General features: G+C 39.1%; 1 protein-coding gene and 1 pseudogene across 2 annotated transcripts; one reads left to right on the forward strand and one right to left on the reverse strand.

The window, feature by feature from the left end:
* Window positions 1–872: 872 nt before the first annotated feature.
* LOC127958173 (uncharacterized protein C2orf42-like) lies at window positions 873–19,633 on the reverse strand (annotated as a pseudogene).
* Window positions 9,294–13,646, forward strand: LOC127957177 (uncharacterized). 2 transcript variants are annotated; one of them, XM_052555585.1, is made up of 2 exons: window positions 9,294–10,226; window positions 13,351–13,646. In XM_052555585.1, exon 1 carries the CDS (start codon window positions 9,336–9,338, stop codon window positions 10,221–10,223), a length of 888 nt encoding a protein of 295 aa, XP_052411545.1. In that variant the 5' UTR covers window positions 9,294–9,335; the 3' UTR covers window positions 10,224–10,226; window positions 13,351–13,646. The 2 variants fall into 2 exon arrangements, with proteins under 2 accessions (XP_052411545.1, XP_052411546.1); XM_052555586.1 differs by lacking the exon at window positions 13,351–13,646 and having other exon boundaries at window positions 9,294–9,758; window positions 9,837–12,087.
* Window positions 19,634–21,262: the final 1,629 nt, after the last annotated feature.

Here is a 21,262-nt window from a genome sequence, read left to right on the forward strand (position 1 = left end):
CTGAGTCTTGTAAAAACCAATGTTTGTTAACAGGAGCAAAGGAAGCTAAGTTTCTTACTTTAGCAAAGGAAAACCTGTCTCCTTTTGGCATATATCGAAATCCTCCAACAATCTTCTTTACAAATCCTCATTTTGTACTTAAAATTTGTGATTGGTTTTTATTATTTTTTTTTTTTTTTAAATCTATTCACTGTGCTTTCGTGATTGTCACTTCTGAGCGGCGCATGCGCAAAGCCGAGGTCATACGTCATCCATCCGGAGCTGCTTCCATGTACAACAGTGAGCAGAAGCTACATTAAAGTGATTACTACGTTTTGAATATGGATATTTTTCTTTAAAAAAAAAGCATGGATTCGCTACAGGTAGACATTGTTCACTCCCCGGAGCCATGTTAGACACTTTTTTTATGGATAGGCACTTTTTATTTCACTTCTTTTGAACTGATGCATGCAACACCCACTTAGGGGCATTAAACAGCTTAAAAGATCAAATACATTTTTTTTTATATAACTCTGACTGGATTTGTCTGAATGAAGAAAGTCATATACACCTAGGATGAAGGGTGATTAATTTCTGGAGTAATTCATTTTTGGGTGAATTAACCCTTTAAGTATTTTAGAAAACTAGTGTATTTACACTACTTATTATTAATTTGAAATAGTGTAACTTGTAATCTGTATCCTAGGCTATTACATTTACGAAGTAACCTTCCCAACACTGCGGATGCATTGATGTGTCGGAGTGGTAAAATATTTATTTACCTATACATATTTATGTTAAAACTATATTCAACAACAAGCAATATTTTAGAATGTGAAATCAGGAATCTAGAACACTCTTTAATTTTTTTTCTTTCTAAAAGAACAGTTCTTTCAGCCAGTGGAATCACTTCGGGTCCAGCTGGGGATGAGAACTGATAGGAGATGTGGTTGTAAATCTGACTTCACACTATGTAAATAGATGCAATTACCCATTCTAAGGAGGGTACCTAGCTCCAGTGGTCTGATGGCCAGAGCCTTATTGGTGAATGAATGGTGGCAGGTGTCTGAACCAGGATCATGAGGAGGTTTCCCAACAGTGATGCGGTGAATAGAAACCGTCACTGTTCTTCACAAAACTCTGATTGAGTTCTAGAGGTAACTGCTCAAACAGAGCACCATCATTTAGACACACATATGCTATGGCCATTAGTGAAGATCTGGCACATCAGGCAGCAAACGAGTACACATCTCTGGGGTATCAAAGATGTGCTTCGCATGCATTAAGTTGGTAATGTGCCAGGTGTATTTAGAGAAAGAGCCCCAGAGGCAAAGCGTCATTATGCACAAATGCTAAAAACACACACATTACAAAATATTCAAACAAGGTGTAACTATATTTATAATCATCAGATGAGATGGTTAGTGCATGATGAATGTAAGGTTAGATGGCTAGATTAGATATTCTACTCACTGGTGGTGTGGTTGGGTAGTCGTCTCTTCTTTGAGCCCAATCATAAACGCTGCTCTAGTCTAATGCATTGAAAAAAGCCTGAGGGATGTGGAACACCAGCGGCTCAGGTTTTCCTGTTCACAGAATGACCTTCAATATTAAATCTCATCTGATCAAAAGGTAGAAAAGTAGGAAACTTTAGAAATATAAATATATGTACATGTATTTGAAATCTTGCATACTAAAGAACCCAAAAAGACACTGTCTTTTTAACTTTACAAATTTCTCAAGTTTTATATGTTTTTTTATTTATTTATTTATTTTTTAAATACGATTTACAAATAGTTTTACCAAATTTTGCTACATTTTACAGATTAGTTATTTTTTACACTAATTTAATACATTTTAAAAAGTATATTTTCTTATAAGTTTAAGTCTCCCACTTATAATTCATAACTTTATGATGGTGCACTGAACAAGGAAGTACAATCTTTCGTATATGATTTGAGTGTACCAAACAGGCTTTATAATCTTTAATTAAAATATATTTTTCTTTTGATCTGAGGTGAAATGTGACCTGGACATGTTTTTGAAAGGCTAATACTCTCTTACCATCAAACTGAAAGTGCATCGTCTCATGGATCCTCTCGGTAACACTCGCCAACTACTGCTGGAAACCCAGTGACACATGTGTCTCATCCACCAGCTGGCTACTTCCTGTTTAATTCACCCAACCTCACAACACACATCAAAATCAACAAACTACAATAATGAAAGCCATGTGTACATCATTTATATTTTCAAACTTAAATGGGTAATTTGATTGTAAATCTCTCAAAATCAACCAATAAATGTTTTGTATCTGTACTAAAGAACAATGAGAGCATGGAAAGACACTCAGAAATAAAGTCAAATAAGAATAAAAGCAAATGTAAGGAAAGAGGAAGTATCTGGCAGGACCTGGGTTCCTAAGCCCAGTAGAGCTGGAGGTTTTTCTGTGAGTGGGCTTGCGCTGGTTTAGGGTGGGAGCAGAAGTATCTTTGACAGCCAGAAGAAATGTGGAGCACACAAAGGAAGCTGTGTGAAACAGTGACAGGTCCACAGAGCCAAAAGAAGAAAAGAGGAAAACAGATTACAGAGAAGATGGTCACATTACAGCAGCATTTAGATATCACCAACAGATTTCAGTGGGTGGAAAAGAAGAGACTCCGAAAAGATTCATTTTGAGGCCCACAGAAAGCTCAGTTTTCCTCAAAATTGAAATATCCATCAAATTCCTGGCTTCTTTGTGTGTCTGGTTATTAAATATTTTGGTGAATCTTGTGTCATTTTTTTGTAGTTGATGTAACACTGTCAGCTTAGCTTGACAAATATTACCACATACATGATTTTTCATGTTGGAATTATCCCAAAATGAATTACAAAAACTGCATTATGAACAGGTCCAGAGCACTTCAGCCAATTTAAGGGTAGGTTTAGGGTAAGTACCTAGTTATTACATAGTTATTGTAATTACTATAATAAGTACATAGTATGTACATGAGGAACAGGACTGTAAAATAAAGTGCTACCGAAATGTTTAAGCCTGAACATCGCTAACTGAAATAAAACATTATTGTAGTGGATTGTAACCCTCACATAGACTGTGTAAGAAAAATAAGACATTTTGTCACTTTTAACTTTCTCTATGACTGATCATTTTATATGTAAATACAGCCGAAATAACAGCACATCCTTTGTTTTTAACTTATGTCTGTGGTGATTTTGTCAGATGACACTGCAGTTATAAATCAGGATTTTAGCTTTTCATGCTAATTTCATTGTCAGAATTATCAGAATTTTGCTGTATGTATTAAAATACAGAGAACACAGAGAGTAGGACAGAAACAAATGGATGTAAAGGGTTCATATTAGATAGAACGAAAATACAATCAAACAACATCATGAATATGCTAATTAGCACTTCAAGCTGATTTTCGCTTCTTTCCACTGAGAGTACTTGAAAAAAGTGTACACCTTTGTGCAGTAGGTCCGAGGTCATACATTCTGTGAGGCCTATCCACGAGCTTTAAATTTGAGTCTCAGTGTGCTGCTGAGACGAGCGTTGTAGCATCTGCCCTCTCCTGTAGTCCTGGACATGCATAATAATTCTCACAGTCATCTCTCACTCTGATACATAGAAAAATTTGAACTTCAAATTCAAATGTAAAATATGAAAATATATTTGTGTACTATGCATTTTTAATTTTATTACATAATGTTGTTAGGCTGGCATCATGGTAACATCAAAATCTGTTGGAAACTATTCAGTCAAGTTTCCTGTGCACTTCAGGAGCAATATTTTGTGCTGCACAAATAGCTTTCTTTGTAGAGCTTTCTGACACTTTTGGGTGCAGCCAGCAGCGTAGTCAATCCTTTATTAGCTGGTTCATGTGTTTGTGATTAGGGTTGGAGCCAAACTCTGCAGAATGGTAACCTTCCCATAGCTGAGTTGGCTTAGGCTACATCCACACAAAGCCTGAACTTTCACTATCCTGTCTTTTTTATCACCGATACAAAATGTTTAAGTAAGCTAATCGTGTCTCTGTGTGGATGGGCCCTTAGAGAATAGCTGCCTATTTTAGGCTGTGGACTTGGTTCTCAACTCCAGTTCTGGGGACCCACTGCTGTGCACATTTTGTATGTCTTGCTTATTTAACTCACCTGATTCAGATATTCAGCTCATTAGGAGAGAGCTAGATGAACTGAACTGAGGCCCCAACTACACGGAGACATGCTTCGCTGTATATGCATAAATTTTGTATCGTATAGGCGTTTCGTCAACACGAATTCTGTGTTTTGGGAGAGTGAAACCGATATTTTTTTAAACCCGGTCCCAGGGTGGATAAATCTGAAAACGCTTCCTTTTCATTTTCATCTGGACAGGGAATCCGTATATTTTCTGAAACGATGACGTCATCAGCCCACGTCTCGCCCCTAGTTGTCCATTCTAATCATCCTTCTACTTGTCCGCTTGATTCTATTCCATCTCATCTCTTTCAAGCCGTTTCCTGCACTCACTCACATCATTAACACATCCCTCCACATTGGTGTTTTTCCCTCAACATTAAGACAGGCTCATATAACTCCACTACTTATGAAACCCACCCTCAACCCAACTCTTTTAGAGAACTACAGACCGGTTTCCCTTCTTCCTTTCATCGCAAATGTGCTGTGTTAAACTAAGTGACTGCCTTTCTCACACAGAACAACCTCCTTGACAGCAACCAATCTGGCTTCAGAAGTGGACATTCAACTGAGACTGCCTTGCTCTCAGTTGCTGAAGCCCTAAGACTGACAAGAGTGGAATCCAAATCTTCAGTACTTATCTTACATGATCTGTCTGCTGCTTTTGACAAGGTTAACCACCAGATTCTCCTGTCAACCCTATTGGCAAAGGGCATCTCAGGAACCACACTCCAGTGGTTTGAGTTTTACCTATCAGATAGGTCCTTTAAAGTATCTTGGAGGGGTGAGGTGTCCAAGTCACAATATCTAACTACTGGGGTGCCTCAGGGCTCAATTCTTGGACCACTTCTCTTCTCTGTCCATTTGTCATCATTAGGCTCTGTCATTCAGAAACATGGCTTTTCATACCACTGCTATTCTGATGACACTCAACTCTACCTCTCATTCCATCCTGATGATCTGATGATAGCTGCTCCATCTCAGCTTGTCTAACAGACTTCTCTTGCTGAATGAAGGACCATCACCTTCATCTCAACCTTGCAAAGACAGAACTGCATGTGGTTCAAGCAAACCTATCGTTTCATCACAATGTCACCATCCAGTTAGGCACATCAACCATAACTCCTTCAAAAACAGCCAGAAACCTTGGAGTTATGATTGATGATCAGCTGGCTTTCTCAGATCACTTTGCTAAAACTGTCTGGTCCTGCAGATTTACTTTATTTTATTCAACATCAAGAAGATCAGGCTTTTTCTTTCGGAACATGCTGCACAACTCCTTGTTTAAGCTCTTGTTCTGTCCAGGCTGGACTATTGCAGTGCTTTCTTGGCAGATCTTCCAGCCAGTTCTATCAAACCTTTACAATTGATTGTGACATACCAAAAAAACACAGTCACTTTTACAGACTTTTAAATTAAATGTTCCCTCCTGGTGGAATGACCTGCCCAACTCAAGCCAAGCAGCTTAGCCATCTTCGAGAATCATCTTAAAACACATCTCTTCCATCTTAATTTGACCCTCTAACTCTAGCACCCTCTATTCTAATTTTATTCTTTAAAAAAACACACACACTTGTCCCTTTTAGACTTGCACTCTATTTATATGCTGCTTGTTTTCTTAAAAAAAAAACTATCTAGCTCTCTAATCTTTTTGTATTCTATCTGATTTCTTTTCATTTATTGTACAATTAACAAAAGCAAAAAAGACCTCCAACACTTTGTTTATTTTGATTGCTTCCATTGTCCTCATTTGTAAGTTGCTGAGGATAAAAGCGTCTGCTAAATGACTAAATGTAAATGTAATGTCACCACTACGTCACGTAACAGAAACAAAAACATGAACAAACACTAAATGATTGTCTTTTTATTAACTTACATTAACAGATTAATAAATGTATTGTTCCATGTTTGTTTGTATACAGCGCACAAGGTTTACACGCATAGTCCAAGTCTTCTTTTTAGTGCATCTCTGTGGCAGAATTTCAGCACCAGGTACTGGTCTGGCATTTATATTACATCCTAGTATGTCGGTTTTGCGTAGATGCAGATATTCCTTGAGACAAGGTAAAAAAAAAAAAAAAAAAAAGATAGGATAGGGAAATCTCTAGCTTCGTGTGGACATAGCCTTAGTTTTCCAGATAAAAGAGACACACAAAATGTTCAGAGCAGTGGGTCCCCATGACAAGGATTGGGAACCACTGAACTAGGGGTGTCCAAACCTTCTCTTGCAGTTCCAACATCCTGCATAGTTTAGCTTTAACCAGCTTCCAGATACCTGACTGGACATTTCTACTACGTCTGAAGACCTTGATTAGCTGGTTCAGGTGCGTTTATTGCAACTTCAGGAACATGCCTTTCAGTAACAGGATTGGAAACCACTGCAGTAGACAGAAATTAGGCTGAGGTTACTGGTTCTCATTGATGGTCATTGGCCATTCTGGTCCCGCTGACCCACTGCTCTGCACATGTTTAGTGCATCTCAAATGGAATACTGCATCTTCCGAAGGTTGCATATCTTGGCTGTCACGTCATCAAACATCCCTGAAGGCCATCTCAATCGGAAGGATCCTTGGGAGGCTAGCCTACAAGCCTCTGAAGGACTGAACTAGAAAACTTTGGAAATAATTTACAAATTGACTTATTTAAAATGATTTTAAAATAGTTAAAAATAGAAAAAGATTTTACATAAAATACAGTGAATATGTAAAATACAGTGCATTGTCGGTTCAGACATCGCACAGTGCTCATTCAATAAATGCACAGCTAAACAGATTAGTTTTGAGTCTAGATTTAAATGTGATTAGTGTTTTAGCACATCTGATTTCTTCTGGAAGTTAATTCCAAATGCAGGTGGCATAGTAACTAAAGCCGGACTCCCCTTGTTTTGTGTGAACCCTTGGTATTTCTAACTGACTCGATCCTATTGATCTGAGTGCTCTGTTAGGTTTATACTCAGTGAACATATCTGCAATTTATTTTGGTCCTAGGTCATTGAGTGATTTATAAATGAGTAAAAGTACTTAAAAATCAATCCTAAATGTAACTGGAAACCGGTCTAAGGACCTGAGGACTGGTGTGTTATGCTCAGATTTTCTGGTTCTAGTCAGAATTCTGGCAGAAGCGTTCTGGATGAGCTGCAGTTGTCTAATGGTCTTTTTTGGAGAGGCCGGTGAGGAGCCCATTACAATAGTCCACCGTGCTGGTGATAAAGGCATGAACAAGTTTCTACAAGTCTTGATTGGAAACAATTCTTGCAATGTTTTTTAGATGATAGTATGCTTATTTAGTTACTGCTTTGACATGACTACTGAAACTAAGGTCTGTCTCCAGAATCACACCAAGATTCCTGACTTGATTTTTAGTTGTTTGACCCCTAGAGTCAAGCTATGCATTCACCTTGAAAACTTCATATTTTTTCCTTGTTTAACTGAAGAAAGTTCTGGCACATCCAACTATTAAAGGGTTAGTTCACCCAATAATAAAAATTATGTAATTAATAACTTACCCTCATGTCGTTCCAAACCCGTGAGACCTCCGTTTATCTTTGGAACACAGTTTAAGATATTATACATTTGGTCCGAGAGCTCTCAGTCCCTCCATTGAAACTTTGTGTACAGTCTACTGTCCATGTCCAGAAAGGTAAGAAAAACATCATCAAAGTAGTCCATGTGACATCAGAGGGTCAGTTAGAATTTTTTGAAGCAACGAAAATGCATTTTGGTCCAAAAATAGCAAAAACTATAACTTTATTCAGCATTGTCTTCTCTTCCGTGTCTGTTGTGAGAGAGCTCAAAACTAAGCAGTGTATGATATCCGGTTCGCAAACAAATCATTCGATGTAACTGGATCTTTTTGAACCAGTTCACCAAATCGAACTGAATAGTTTGAAACGGTTCGCATCTCTAATACACATTAATCCCAGGGGGCAAGGAACTCGACCGGAAGTTGAAGTCGGGTGGGGGCTGCCATCGTTTAGCAGAACTTCACTTGCGTTAGCATTCCCATTGACTCCCATTCATTTTGGCGTCACTTTGACAGCGAATAACTTTACATCTGAGGCGTTTAAAGAGTCCGTTTGTCCATTATTTATTTCTAAAGATACACGACAATGTATAAAGGGCTCCATTACCTTCTATGTTACATTATGGCCCCGTATAAACAGTTTTTGTAAAAAATAGGCTAACGATTGCGTCATAACCACTCGGCTCTCTGTCGCATTACCGTACAGACAGGAGGAGAAGCTCGCAGGCAATTAACTTAATATGGCGTACTGGCGTTACATTTTAAAATACTATACAAGATAATTAATCAGAATACTTACTCCTGCTCACTCACGCCAAAGAATTCCCCGCTCAAGCTCGCCGTCTCTGCAAGATTAATGATGGCAGTTTGCACGCACAGCCACTTAGAAGATTTACATCTGTCAGACAGGTTGCTGACGTCGTCAAGCTTCGTTTGAGTCTGCGCGTCAGAAACGGAAGTGCTAAAAAACGCTAAAAATGGGCTTCACTTGTCTCAATTGAGTTCCAATGGGGTCGCTGTGTCCATTTCTTTTACTGTCTATAATTAATCCACAAAGGACTTAAGCTGTTCAATTTTTAATGTGGCTGACACTCCCTCTGAGTTCAAACAAACCAATATCCTGAACTGAACTGCTGTGAAGAGAGAACTGAAGATGAACACCGAGCCGAGCCAGATAACGAACAAAAGACTGACTCAGTCCTTCTTGAGTCAGCTCTCGGGACTAAATCTAAAATATCTTAAACTGTGTTCCGAAGATAAACAGAGGTCTCACTGGTTTGGAACGACGTGAGGGTGAGTTATTAATGATATAATTTTGATTATTGGGTGAACTAACCCTTTAATTTTGTTGTTGACGGCTGTACTGCGTTTGAGCTCCGTCACTATATTCTTTTCATTGACTATTTTTAACTTTAAAATCAATTTTATACATCATCGTTTCCGTTTATATAACGCGTGAATATATCCTCTATTGTATTTTACAACAAAAACAATCAGAGCGACTCGCTATCACTAGTTTTATTTTGATCTCCCGGGTCCGCTATTAGCTTTTAGCCAGTTAGCATCAGCAAGCGTGGTTGATGCTAACTGCGCTTACATTGCTAATACTCTATTCACACACATTACCACTGCTGTACTCACTGTTACTTGCTTTAATGGCGGATGAATGTCTCCACTCTGTGCAGCTCGAGCTCGAGGCCGTGGGGAAGCAGATTCGCGACCTGGAACAGAGGCAGGCCCAGCTGAGAGAGCGGAGAGCCACGCTGGAATCATCCCGGGCTGACGCTCACAAGTCCGGGGTAAGTATACAGCGTGCTGTTAACAGTCCCACCACGTCTACTCCGTGTGTTTCTCTGCGCAGGGCCGGTGCACAAAGGACGCGATCTTCCCAGATGTCCTTCACTGCGACGCCGGGACACCACGGACCCTGGGTGCATCCACAGCGGAGGACACGAGCCGGGTCCCGGGCGACGACTTCTCCCCCTCCTGCCTTCGAGATCTCCCTCCAGAACCGCTTCGCTCCCCTCCGCGAGACAGGACGCGACGCTGTGATCATCGGAGACTCCATCGTCCGACACGTAAGTGCTACGTTAGCCGAAGGTAAAGTGCACACTCATTGTTTGCCTGGTGCTCGTGTTCTCGATGTTTCTGCGCAGATACCCGCGATCCTGAAGGACGACGAGAGCCCCAGAGCGGTCGTGCTTCACGCCGGGGTTAACGACACCACGCTGCGGCAGACGGAGACGCTGAAGAGGGACTTCAGGAGCCTGATCGAGACGGTTCGCAGCACGACGCCGGCGGCAACGATCGTCGTGTCAGGACCACTGCCCACGTATCGACGAGGACACGAAAGGTTCAGTAGACTTTTTGCTTTAAATGAATGGTTGTTGTCATGGTGTAAAGAACAGAAACTGCTATTTGTTAATAACTGGAATCTTTTCTGGGAGCGTCCTAGACTGTTTCGCGCTGATGGATTACACCCCAGCAGAATTGGAGCGGAGCTTCTCTCTGACAACATCTCCAGGACACTTCGCTCCATGTGACTAGTAAGACAATTCTCAAATAACCATTATGATGAGTTTTGTTCCACCCGCTTAAATGCTAAAAGTACTTGCGCTGTAAAACCTATTAAGACTGTGTCTGTTCCCCGAATAGTGAGGTCAAAATATAAATATAAATATAATGTAGGATCTAGAAAAAATCTTATCATAATTAAATCAGAAAAATGTAAAGTAAATGAACAAAAACAATTTTTAAAGTTTGGGCTCATAAATATTAGATCACTCACACCAAAAGCAGTTATTGTAAATGAAATGATCACAGATAATAGTTTTGATATACTCTGCTTGACTGAAACCTGGCTAAAACCAAATGATTATATTGGTCTAAATGAGTCTACTCCACCAAACTACTGTTATAAGCATGAGCCCCGTCAGACTGGTCGTGGCGGGGGTGTTGCAACAATATATAGTGATATTCTCAATGTTACCCAGAAAACAGGATACATGTTTAACTCATTTGAAATACTTCTGCTAAATGTTACTCTGTCAGACATGCAAAAGAAATCTAATGTATCTCTTGCTCTGGCTACTGTGTATAGACCACCAGGGCCGTATACAGAATTCCTGAAAGAATTTGCAGATTTCCTCTCGGACCTTCTAGTTACAGTTGATAAGGCGCTAATCATGGGAGATTTTAATATTCACGTTGATAATGCAAATGATACATTAGGACTTGCGTTTACTGACCTAATAAACTCCTTTGGAGTCAAGCAAAATGTCACCGGGCCCACTCATCGTTTTAATCATACACTAGATTTAATTATATCGCATGGAATCGATCTTACTGCTATAGATATTGTACCTCAAAGTGATGATATTACAGACCATTTCCTTATATCGTGCATGCTGCATATAACTGATATTAACTATATGTCGCAGCGATACCGTCTGGGAAGAACTATTGTTCCAGCCACCAAAGAAAGATTCGCAAATAACCTGCCTGATCTATCTCAACTGATATTTGTACCCAAAAATACACATGAATTAGACGAAATTACTGACAACATGGGCACTATTTTCTCTAATACATTAGAAGCTGTTGCCCCAATCAAATTGAAAAAAGTTAGAGAAAAACGTACTGTACCGTGGTATAACAGTAATACTCACTCTCTCAAGAAAGTAACTCGTAGTCTTGAACACAAATGGAGAAAAACTAACTTAGAAGTTTTTAGAATTGCATGGAAAAACAGTATGTCCAGCTATAGACAGGCTCTAAAAACTGCTAGGGCAGAGCATATACACAAACTCATTGAAAATAACCAAAACAATCCAAGGTTTTTATTTAGCACAGTGGCTAAGTTAACAAATTACCAGACGCCACCTGATTCAAATATTCCACCAACGTTAAATAGTAATGACTTTATGAATTTCTTCACTGATAAAATAGATAACATTAGAAATACAATAGCGAATGTAGATTCTACAGCATCTAACACTTCAGTTTCATCCATCGCACCCAAAGATAAACTGCAGTGCTTTACAACCATAGGACAGGAAGAACTAAATAAACTTATCACTGTATCTAAACCAACAACATGTTTATTAGATCCTGTACCCACTAAATTACTGAAAGAGCTGTTACCTGTAGCCGAAGAACCGCTTCTCAATATCATAAACTCGTCGTTATCTTTAGGACACGTCCCAAAACCATTCAAGCTGGCGGTTATCAAGCCTCTTATTAAGAAACCAAAACTAGATCCTAGTGTACTGGCAAATTATAGGCCTATTTCAAATCTTCCATTTATGTCTAAAATTTTAGAAAAAGTTGTGTCTGCTGAATTGAGCACCTTCCTGCATAAAAATGATCTGTATGAAGAATTTCAGTCAGGTTTCAGGCCCCACCATAGCACAGAAACTTGTTAAAATTACAAATGACCTGCTCCTTGGGTCAGACCAAGGCTGCATCTCATTTCTAGTCTTACTTGATCTTAGTGCTGCATTCGACACCATAGATCATGACAAGTCCGATCGCTACCATTTTGTTTACTTAAATGGGGAGTCATCTCATTTATCATCAGTAAAATATGGAGTGCCACAAGGATCCGTGCTAGGTCCCCTTCTATTTTCAATATACATGTTGCCCCTTGTTAATATTATTAGAAAATATGGAATTAGCTTCCACTGTTATGCTGATGATACTCAGCTATATATCTCAACGAGACCAGATGAAACTTCCCAATTATCTAAGCTAACAGAGTGTGTTAAAAATGTAAAAGATTGGATGACAAATAATTTTCTCCCATTAAATTCGGGTAAGACAGAGATACTAATTATTGGACCAAAAAACACTACACAGAATCTTGTAGATTACAATCTGCAACTAGACAGATGTACTGTTATTTCCTCTACAGTCAGAAATCTGGGTGTTATATTAGACAGCAATTTTCAATGTTACAAAAACTGCATTCTTCCATCTTAGAAACATTGCCAAGCTACGAAACATGTTATCTGTTTCTGATGCAGAAAAGCTAGTTCATGCATTTATGACCTCTAGACTGGACTATTGTAATGCACTTCTAGGTGGTTGTCCTGCTTCATCAATAAACAAGCTACAGGTAGTACAAAATGCAGCAGCTAGAGTCCTTACGAGGTCAAGAAAATATGATCATATTACCCCAATTTTACAGTCTCTGCACTGGCTACCTATTAAGTTCCGTATCAGTTACAAATTACCATTACTTACCTATAAGGCCCTACATGGTTTAGCTCCAGCGTACCTAACTAGCCTTCTACCACGTTACAACCCATCACGCACCCTAAGGTCACAAAGCACTGGACTTTTGGTCGTTCCTAGGATAGCAAAGTCCACTAAAGGAGGTAGAGCTTTCTCACATTTGGCTCCCAAACTCTGTAATAGCCTTCCTGATAATGTTCGGGGTTCAGACACACTCTCTCTGTTTAAATCTAGATTAAAAACACATCTCTTTCGCCAAGCATTTGAATAATGTATCTTTTTAATTGTGAGTGTAGTTGCATCTGATCAAAGGTGCATTTTTATTCATTAGCTTGGGTTAAACTTATTTTACTTTGTTGGATCAGCAGCTATGCTAATGATGTCTGTATTTTGTTTCTATGTTTCACCACGGGATTTACATCCCGTGGTAACTAGGATTTACACAAGCTCCAGTCTGGTTCCAGAACACCTGAGAAGAGATGATGCTGACCCTCAGAGGACCCCAGATGATGCTAACCCTGAATCAACAAACAGAACTAACAATTATTGCTAAATGTGTGACTGAATCATATAATAACTTAATTAATAATATTGATAGTTCATCGTCTAGCTGACTACGTCTTGTATTATTATTATTATTTTTATTTTTTCTAAAATCCTGTCAAATGTGCACAAACTACTAGCTACTACTAAATATTGTAGAAACATAATTTTCTGTAAAGTTGCTTTGTAACGATTTGTTTTGTGAAAAGCGCTATACAAATAAACTTGAATTGAATTGAATTGAATTGAATTTCACCAATAAATTGGCAGAGGGAGTCAATTGGGCTGTGGTTATTTGCAGTTAAGGCTAGGTAAAACTGGGTATCATCAGCATAGCTGTGATAGGCAATTGGGTTCTTTCTCATTATATGACTTAGTGGGAGCATATACAGGCTAAACAAGAGCGGTGCAAGTATTGACCCTTGTGGGATCTAGCAATACCAGCACCGATATTTTGCCAGAGTAAGAATTTAAGTGAATATCATTTATCTTAATGAATGCTGTCTCTGTGATGTGATGCAGCCGGAAACCAGATTGAAAATTGTCCAGGTGTCCATTTGAGTTTAATTATTTGTTTAGCTGATTAAAAACTACTTTTTCTATATTTTGCCTATAAAAGGAAGATAAGATATTGGTCTGAAATTGCTCAAAATTGTGTTATCAGGATTGCTCTTTTTCAGGAGGGTTTAACAACTGCAGTTTTCAGGGAGTTTGGAAATGTCCCAGAAAAAAATGAGGCATTCTCCACTTCTAAGAGATCTGCTTCTAAACAATTAAGCACACTTTTGAAAAAATGTTGCCATCAGTTCCTTCAAAAGTAGACATAATAGTATATTTTTGATATTGTGGCCAAATCTGTCTGACCTGTGCATTGCTTGAGGATGTGCCAAATCGCCTTCCTGATATTGATGATCTTTTCAGAAAAGAAGGAAGCTAACTCATTGCATTTGCTGTCTGAGAGAATTTCACTGGGAATCTGACTTGGGGGATTTGTCAGTTTCTCAACAGTGGCAAAAAGAGTACGAGTGTTATTTAAGTTACTGTTTATAAGGTTTGAGAAGAAATGTTGTCTAGCTGTGGCTAGTTTCACATTAAAAGCATGAAGGCTGTCTTTATAGATGCTATAGTGAATTTCAAATTTTGTCTTCCGCCACATCCGCTCGGCTTTTCTGCATTGTCTTTTGATAGTCTGAACTGCTGCTGATCTTCTCCAAACTGATTTCTGTCTGCTTGTTTTCTTATTGACTATTATTGGTGCAATATCATCAATAACATTCTTAACTTTTGAGTTGAAGGAATCAAGGAGAATATCAACAGAGTCTGCAGAAATGCTTGCTGTTAAAGGTATAGCCTCCATAAATAGTATACTTGTGTTCTCGTTTATGCATCTCCTTCTGACAGAGACAGGTCTAGATTCAGTGGTAGCAGAGATCAATATATCAAAGAAAATACAGAAGAGATCAGATAGTGCTACGTCCTTAATAACAATGGATGAAATGTTTAGACCCCTACTGATGATTAAATCCAGAGTGTGTCCTCCTTTGTGTGTGGGTCCATGCACATGCTGAGTTAAGTCAAAAGTGTTTAGAACCATTATCATTTCTTTCGTAGTTTTGTTTTCTGCATTTTCTATGTGAATATTAAAATCCCCTGCAATAGCAAATCAGTCAAACTCTGAGGAAATCATTGATAACATTTCTGTGACCTCTTCAACAAAGACTGGAGAGTATTTTGGAGGCCTATAATGTGTGGAGCACCTTTCAGCACAATCCCTAGATATTCAAAAGACAAGTACTGACCAAATGACACTTGCTTGCACTGAAAGACATCTTTGAATGGAACAGTTACACCTCCACCTCTCCTAATAGTCCTGCAGACACTCATGAAATTAAAGTATACTGTTGTAAAAACACTTATAGTGTGTTCATTTTAAAATAAACTTTTAAATACTCACCTTTGTACAAATAAAATGTATAGCACTTTGTTTTACTACCAATTATATGTAATATCTAATTATTATTAATATTTAACTTACATTGAATAAGTTTCCATGACCTCTCGCGATCTTAGCAAAAAGTTTCGCAACTTATTTCCAGAACATGATGCATGATGGGATACACTAAGCCTTGAATACCAGAATGCTCTGGAGCAGTATTCAAGATCGTGTGGATTTAGTGTGTGTTAAGGGCACTGCGCTTTGGTGTTTTTAAGAACTTGGGACAGTCTTGCGCACATACTTCTTGTCGCGCACACGTCTTCTAAAGGGGCCAAGATTGCAAGTGTGGGTATTTGGACAGTGGATTTGTATTTCTCTCTGATCTGTCACATTCAGTTCAGTTCATGGAGATCTCTCCTAATACGCTGATGATCTGAATCAGGTGTTTTAGATAAGCATACAAAATGTTCAGGACTGAAATTGAGAACCACTGCACTAGGTTTTGGAAGGAAGCTTACAGTATGTGCACATAAGACAGGGCTGGGCAACTTTGGTCCTGAAGGGCCAGTATCCTGCAGAGTTTACCTCCAACCCTAATCAAACACAATTGTCTATAGTTTTCTAGTGATCTTGAAGACATTGGCTGCATCCGAAAACTTTGGCACGAGGGCACCTCATGAAAAAGATTTCAGACAGAGTAATGGTTTAATTATCTACAGCAAAATATGGAGAGCTTTGGTGATAACTAAATGCATATTTCATTACTACAATATTAATTTCTCACTAGAAATGACATCAAAAGGGGAAAACGTTGATCAAAAACATACTTTAACACACAAACCGACAACCGGCCACAACTTTCAGACGCCATCTTTATTTTTTAGCTTAACTATCATGGAATGGAATGCACAGAATTGTGGCATATCAAAGGCAGTGAAGAATACATCTATGCTGCCTCCAAAATCGGACAGATGAAGGCATCTCAGGAGACAGGAACTGAAGCTAACATTGCATTTGGACGTGACTTAATTCCTTCTACCTTGGAATGCATCCTCCGCAGCGCAGCATTTTTCAGTTTTCCTGGATGCAGCCATTAGCTGGTTTGTGTGTTTTTAATGGGGTTGGAACTAAACTCTGCAGGACAGCGGCCCTCTGAGACCAATGTAGCTCAGGCCTGACATAAGGAGCCAACCTAAATCCTATGTTTCCTGGGGACTCACTGTCCTGCATAGTTAAGCTACAACCCTAATCAAACACACCAGAACCACATAATCAAGCTCTTCTAGATCACTTGAAATATCAAATATCCAGGTGAGCTAAAGCAGATTGGAAATCAATTTTTACAGGAGAGTGGGTATCCAGAAGCAGGGTTCAAGACCTAGGACCTAAATGGTGGACTTACCATTAATGTTGTAGTTGAGAAAAGCTGAAAACTCAGAGGTCAGCTTTTCATCACTTGTAAAGTCACAAACGCAAGCATAGAAATGGAGGCAGCGCTCAGGTAAACTATGCTGGAGGGATTTTTCTCCTATGTTGATATTTGACTGACCCCCAGTTCTCACCCCCAAATCCCCCTTGGTATTAGTTACGTAACATGCACAGTGAAAGGGAGCCAGACCCATAGTCTTGTCTTTAACACCAGATATGGTCACTATCAGATGAAGCAGTCCCAGAGGGTGGGCTTCACCTGGCTGGTACTTCACTATTAGGGTCCCTTTAGAGATGTAAGGGAAACAGGTCAATTTAGCTCAAAGGGAATCATTTAAGATTTTAAAGGGAATTTGAACAGAATCACTGTTTCACGGCTGTTCACGGAGACGCGCCTGCGGTTCAGTAAACAAGCCATTTAACATCAAATCTGCGCTGGATACTAATATCCAAACTATAGTGAAAACACTATCAATTAGCACAGTAACAAGATCGGCAGTTTAAGACATTAACTTGTAAGCACAAAACACAAGATACTTCTCTTTTCAATATGAATAAGGCTTTATTAGATAAATCTAAGACATATAAACTAATCTAACACATAAACGCACGCACACACACATTCACACAAGTTGCAGGAAGGTCGAAAGTTAAGGAAAGATGAGTTTAAGAGAATGGAAATATGGAATCCCAAGTTTACAGCAATACGTTAAATTGCATAGACATGAACAACCTTCAATCACGTAATTAGCGCTCGCATTGAGTTCCTCAATGTGACTAAAATTATATTAGATACACCAGCACAACAAATATCTGGGGATACGTTGCCTTAGTTTCCTGTGAAAGGGACTCCCGTTGAAAGGGGTATCCCGGTGTCGCTGATTGGCTGGAAGTTCAGTAGTGAAGTGACGTCTTGGGAAGCCTGTGGTTGTTGGGCGTTGGCTCAAAGTGCAGAGTCGTGTGCGCTGGTCGAAGTTGAACGGGCATCCGAGGTCAGGCGTCGGAGACTTGACGTTACAAAACTTAACTCAGAACACGAAACTCTCAAACGGAAAAGAAAAGAAATAAAGTTTGACGAGACTAGGTTGTGTTCCTTTTCATTGTGGCATAGTAGCAGCAGGCAGGCCGAAGCACGCAGGAACCGCGCTCAAAGAACAATGATGACTAACCGCAAGGCTAGATGCTACAAGCTAAAGCTAGGTAGCAAAGCTACAAGCTAAGAGAAGGCATGACTGATGGCACGAGCAAGGCTGGAACTAAAAGCAGACTAAAAGCCGACATGGCTAATAGCAGCAGCTAGGGACTAAAAGCAGACTAAAAGCAAGGCATGACTGATAGCACAAGCAATGCTAGAACTAAAAGCAAAATTTCATGGGGTCCAAAGTATTTAAACTTCCTTGTTGGCCACCCCTCAAATGTTGCCTTGACCAATCAGTTATGGTCCTGGGGTCTGGGGTATCATAAATCATTGTTTATCTTACCAAGCATGTGGTTCTTGCCTCACAGGGTCTAATTTTGGACATGATTCCTATAACATGATTATGATATATTTTACAAATAAATGATTGTCAGAACAATATCAAGCAAGAAAATTTGATTATGTCGATACTAGACATGACTATGTATCCTATAGTTATCAAAAGACATACACAATAAGTGATTATACATGATAGTCAAATGTGTGGGTTACACGTAAATGAATATGGAGTTAAGCAATGGAACGATTCATTTAGAAGTCTTTTTGAGTTCATTCTGGTCCATATATAATGTATAAAAAGCAGTTTCTTTGCCATTCTCTGGCAAAGGGATGTTCTGTGAAGACAGAGGTTTAAAGCCCTTCCCCCTTAGGAATTTCAGTCTGGTTTCACTGGCTGGGGGGGGGAAGTCAATGCAAGTATTTAACTTGATCTCCTGGGTTTACATGTGATGTCCAGTGTTGCATTCCAATCACGAACAATAAATTTGACAATCTCTTCTTCGAATTAAAATTGTCAATAATTGTTCTATTGGTGTTAATGTTGAAAGCTGTTGTGTGAACAAGTTGGTTGGTTGGTTATCTTGCTTGGTTCTTGTGGCACTAGAACTGATTTATGACTTCCTGAGGAGTTCGGCTCTCGTTTCAATGCACACAGCTCTGATAGACTCTTTGATTTGTCTGATTCGACTCATTTCTGCTACAGAGACCCTCTGCACCATAGGTCCCAGTGTCTCAGTAACCAGCCCCCATAACTCTTTATTGTCTTGTAAAATGGCCACTATGGTCTCCAGCACAGAGCTTTTGAGTGGCAGAGGTGTTGCATGGGTCTGACACTCCAAGGCTTGCTTCACATGGCTACAGGGACTTTGGGATGATTGCGATACTTGCTGATGGCCACCTTCAACTGTAAACTCCCTTTCCTTCTGCTGGCAAGAGGGCATGTAACAGCAACCGAGGTTGACACAGGTCAGGGTTCCATCTGAGGTAGTAATAGCTGAGGAATAACTCAAACAAAGCCTCGTTGTTCAGAGCCACGTCCCCATTGACGCACAGAGAACACTTGCGGACCTCCAACCCAGCCACCTCCACTGTCTATCACAGCTCGAACCACTTCACATGCACCTTTCTTTAAATGCCCTGTTCCATGGTCCCCATCGCTGAAGATGGTTCCACATGCCTTGTTCTTACAGCTGAGACCACAGGTGCCATTGTAAATGCCACACTGAGGGCACTTGTGGATGCTTCTTGAGGTAGCCTTGCACAAGTGCTTTAGCTTCCTGCTCAATTCACCGTTTGTAATGCCAGCAGTATTTCATAGTTTACCACAGAACCATCCATTGTTAGCAGGTGTACACTGAAACCGAGATTGATAAAGGATAATTTTATTGTTCATCAACAGGGAAGGGGGGGGGGGGGTGCTAAACAAAGGACTGTTTAATTACTGTAGTGCTACTATGGAACAGTGTAGCCTTTTTACTGAGGCAATCAGTATCGCTCTATGTCTCCGTAAAATATTTAACTGGATATTTACCTACAGTCGTTTGTAGGAGACAAAATGTGCAAATGTATTATATCATTTGGCAGCTCAGTATGCTGCTTGTAACTTGTGAATACTGCAGACCTCGGAAATTTATATTATTTACTAAATATATAACAGAACCAAGAAAAGTATCAAAATATGGGAATACTTTTTTTTTATTAGTTTTATTTATTTATTTGGAATTGGGCCAATGAAACCGTATTAAAGGCTAGAAATGCTCCAGGTACAGTAATGGTATCAGATGGGAATACCATGTCAATGGAGGGTTAACATGCCAACTGTAGGCTTCTTTAGAGAGAGAGAGAGAACCATGGAGAAAACACATGTCCATGAAACCCTGGTGTTGAATTACAACATCTAAAAACCCGTATTACTTTATTTGAAAACCCATGACACTTTATTTGGCTAATGTAATCTCTGATCGTAAAATCCCAAGGCAATACTACATTGTTTTAAGTCATATGATGAATAGTAATAGTAAATACTTCACTATGTACATTTACACCGAGACAGAACACGTTAAATATTTCTTCAAATTCTTCAAGTCACATAACGTAGGCTACTGTCACATTTGCACAAATGATATGAAAATGTTCATTAATATGCAATCATACTGTACTAAAGTCTATACGATTAACAATGCATTCAAATAGACACCGATATACTGGGACTGATTTGAGTTAAACATTAGCTGTGCGACAACGAATGAACAAAGTAAATGATGGTGAGAGACAGGCCAACCTCTACAGCGGCGCTCTCCAGCCGGGCGCTCAGTGGTCAGCTTCAGCGGAGGATTTCACTTCAGACACTCCGCTGCAGCTGGAACCAGCTTCCCGGTTCACCACTCAAATGCATACTGGGAACTGAAGTCAGTAGCGACTCTCATTATTTACTAGCTCATTAACATTTTGGAAATTAATTATTCCTCCCTCATTTCAATGGATTGTTCTTTGTTTATATGGACTTTTGGGAATTTACTAATAATTTAAAGAATTTATGTATAACAATTACACAATAATATATCTCTTGATGAGTAAAGTTTTTATTATATATATATATATATATATATATATATATATATATATATATATATATATATATATATATATATATATATATACAGTATTGTTCAAAATAATAGCAGTACAATGTGACTAACCAGAATAATCAAGGTTTTTCGTATATTTTTTTATTGCTACGTGGCAAACAAGTTACCAGTAGGTTCAGTAGATTCTCAGAAAACAAATGAGACCCAGCATTCATGATATGCACGCTCTTAAGGCTGTGCAATTGGGCAATTAGTTGAATTAGTTGAAAGGGGTGTGTTCAAAAAAATAGCAGTGTTGCATTCAATCACTGAGGTCATCAATTTTGTGAAGAAACAGGTGTGAATCAGGTGGCCCCTATTTAAGGATGAAGCCAA

This window comes from Carassius gibelio, chromosome B5, assembly GCF_023724105.1.
Source record: "Carassius gibelio isolate Cgi1373 ecotype wild population from Czech Republic chromosome B5, carGib1.2-hapl.c, whole genome shotgun sequence".
Taxonomy (NCBI): Eukaryota; Metazoa; Chordata; class Actinopteri; order Cypriniformes; family Cyprinidae; genus Carassius; species Carassius gibelio.

Excerpts from the sequence above, each read along its gene's own strand:
- LOC127957177 (XM_052555585.1), top strand. The coding sequence starts at position 9,336 with ATGGCGGATGAATGTCTCCACTCTGTGCAGCTCGAGCTCGAGGCCGTG.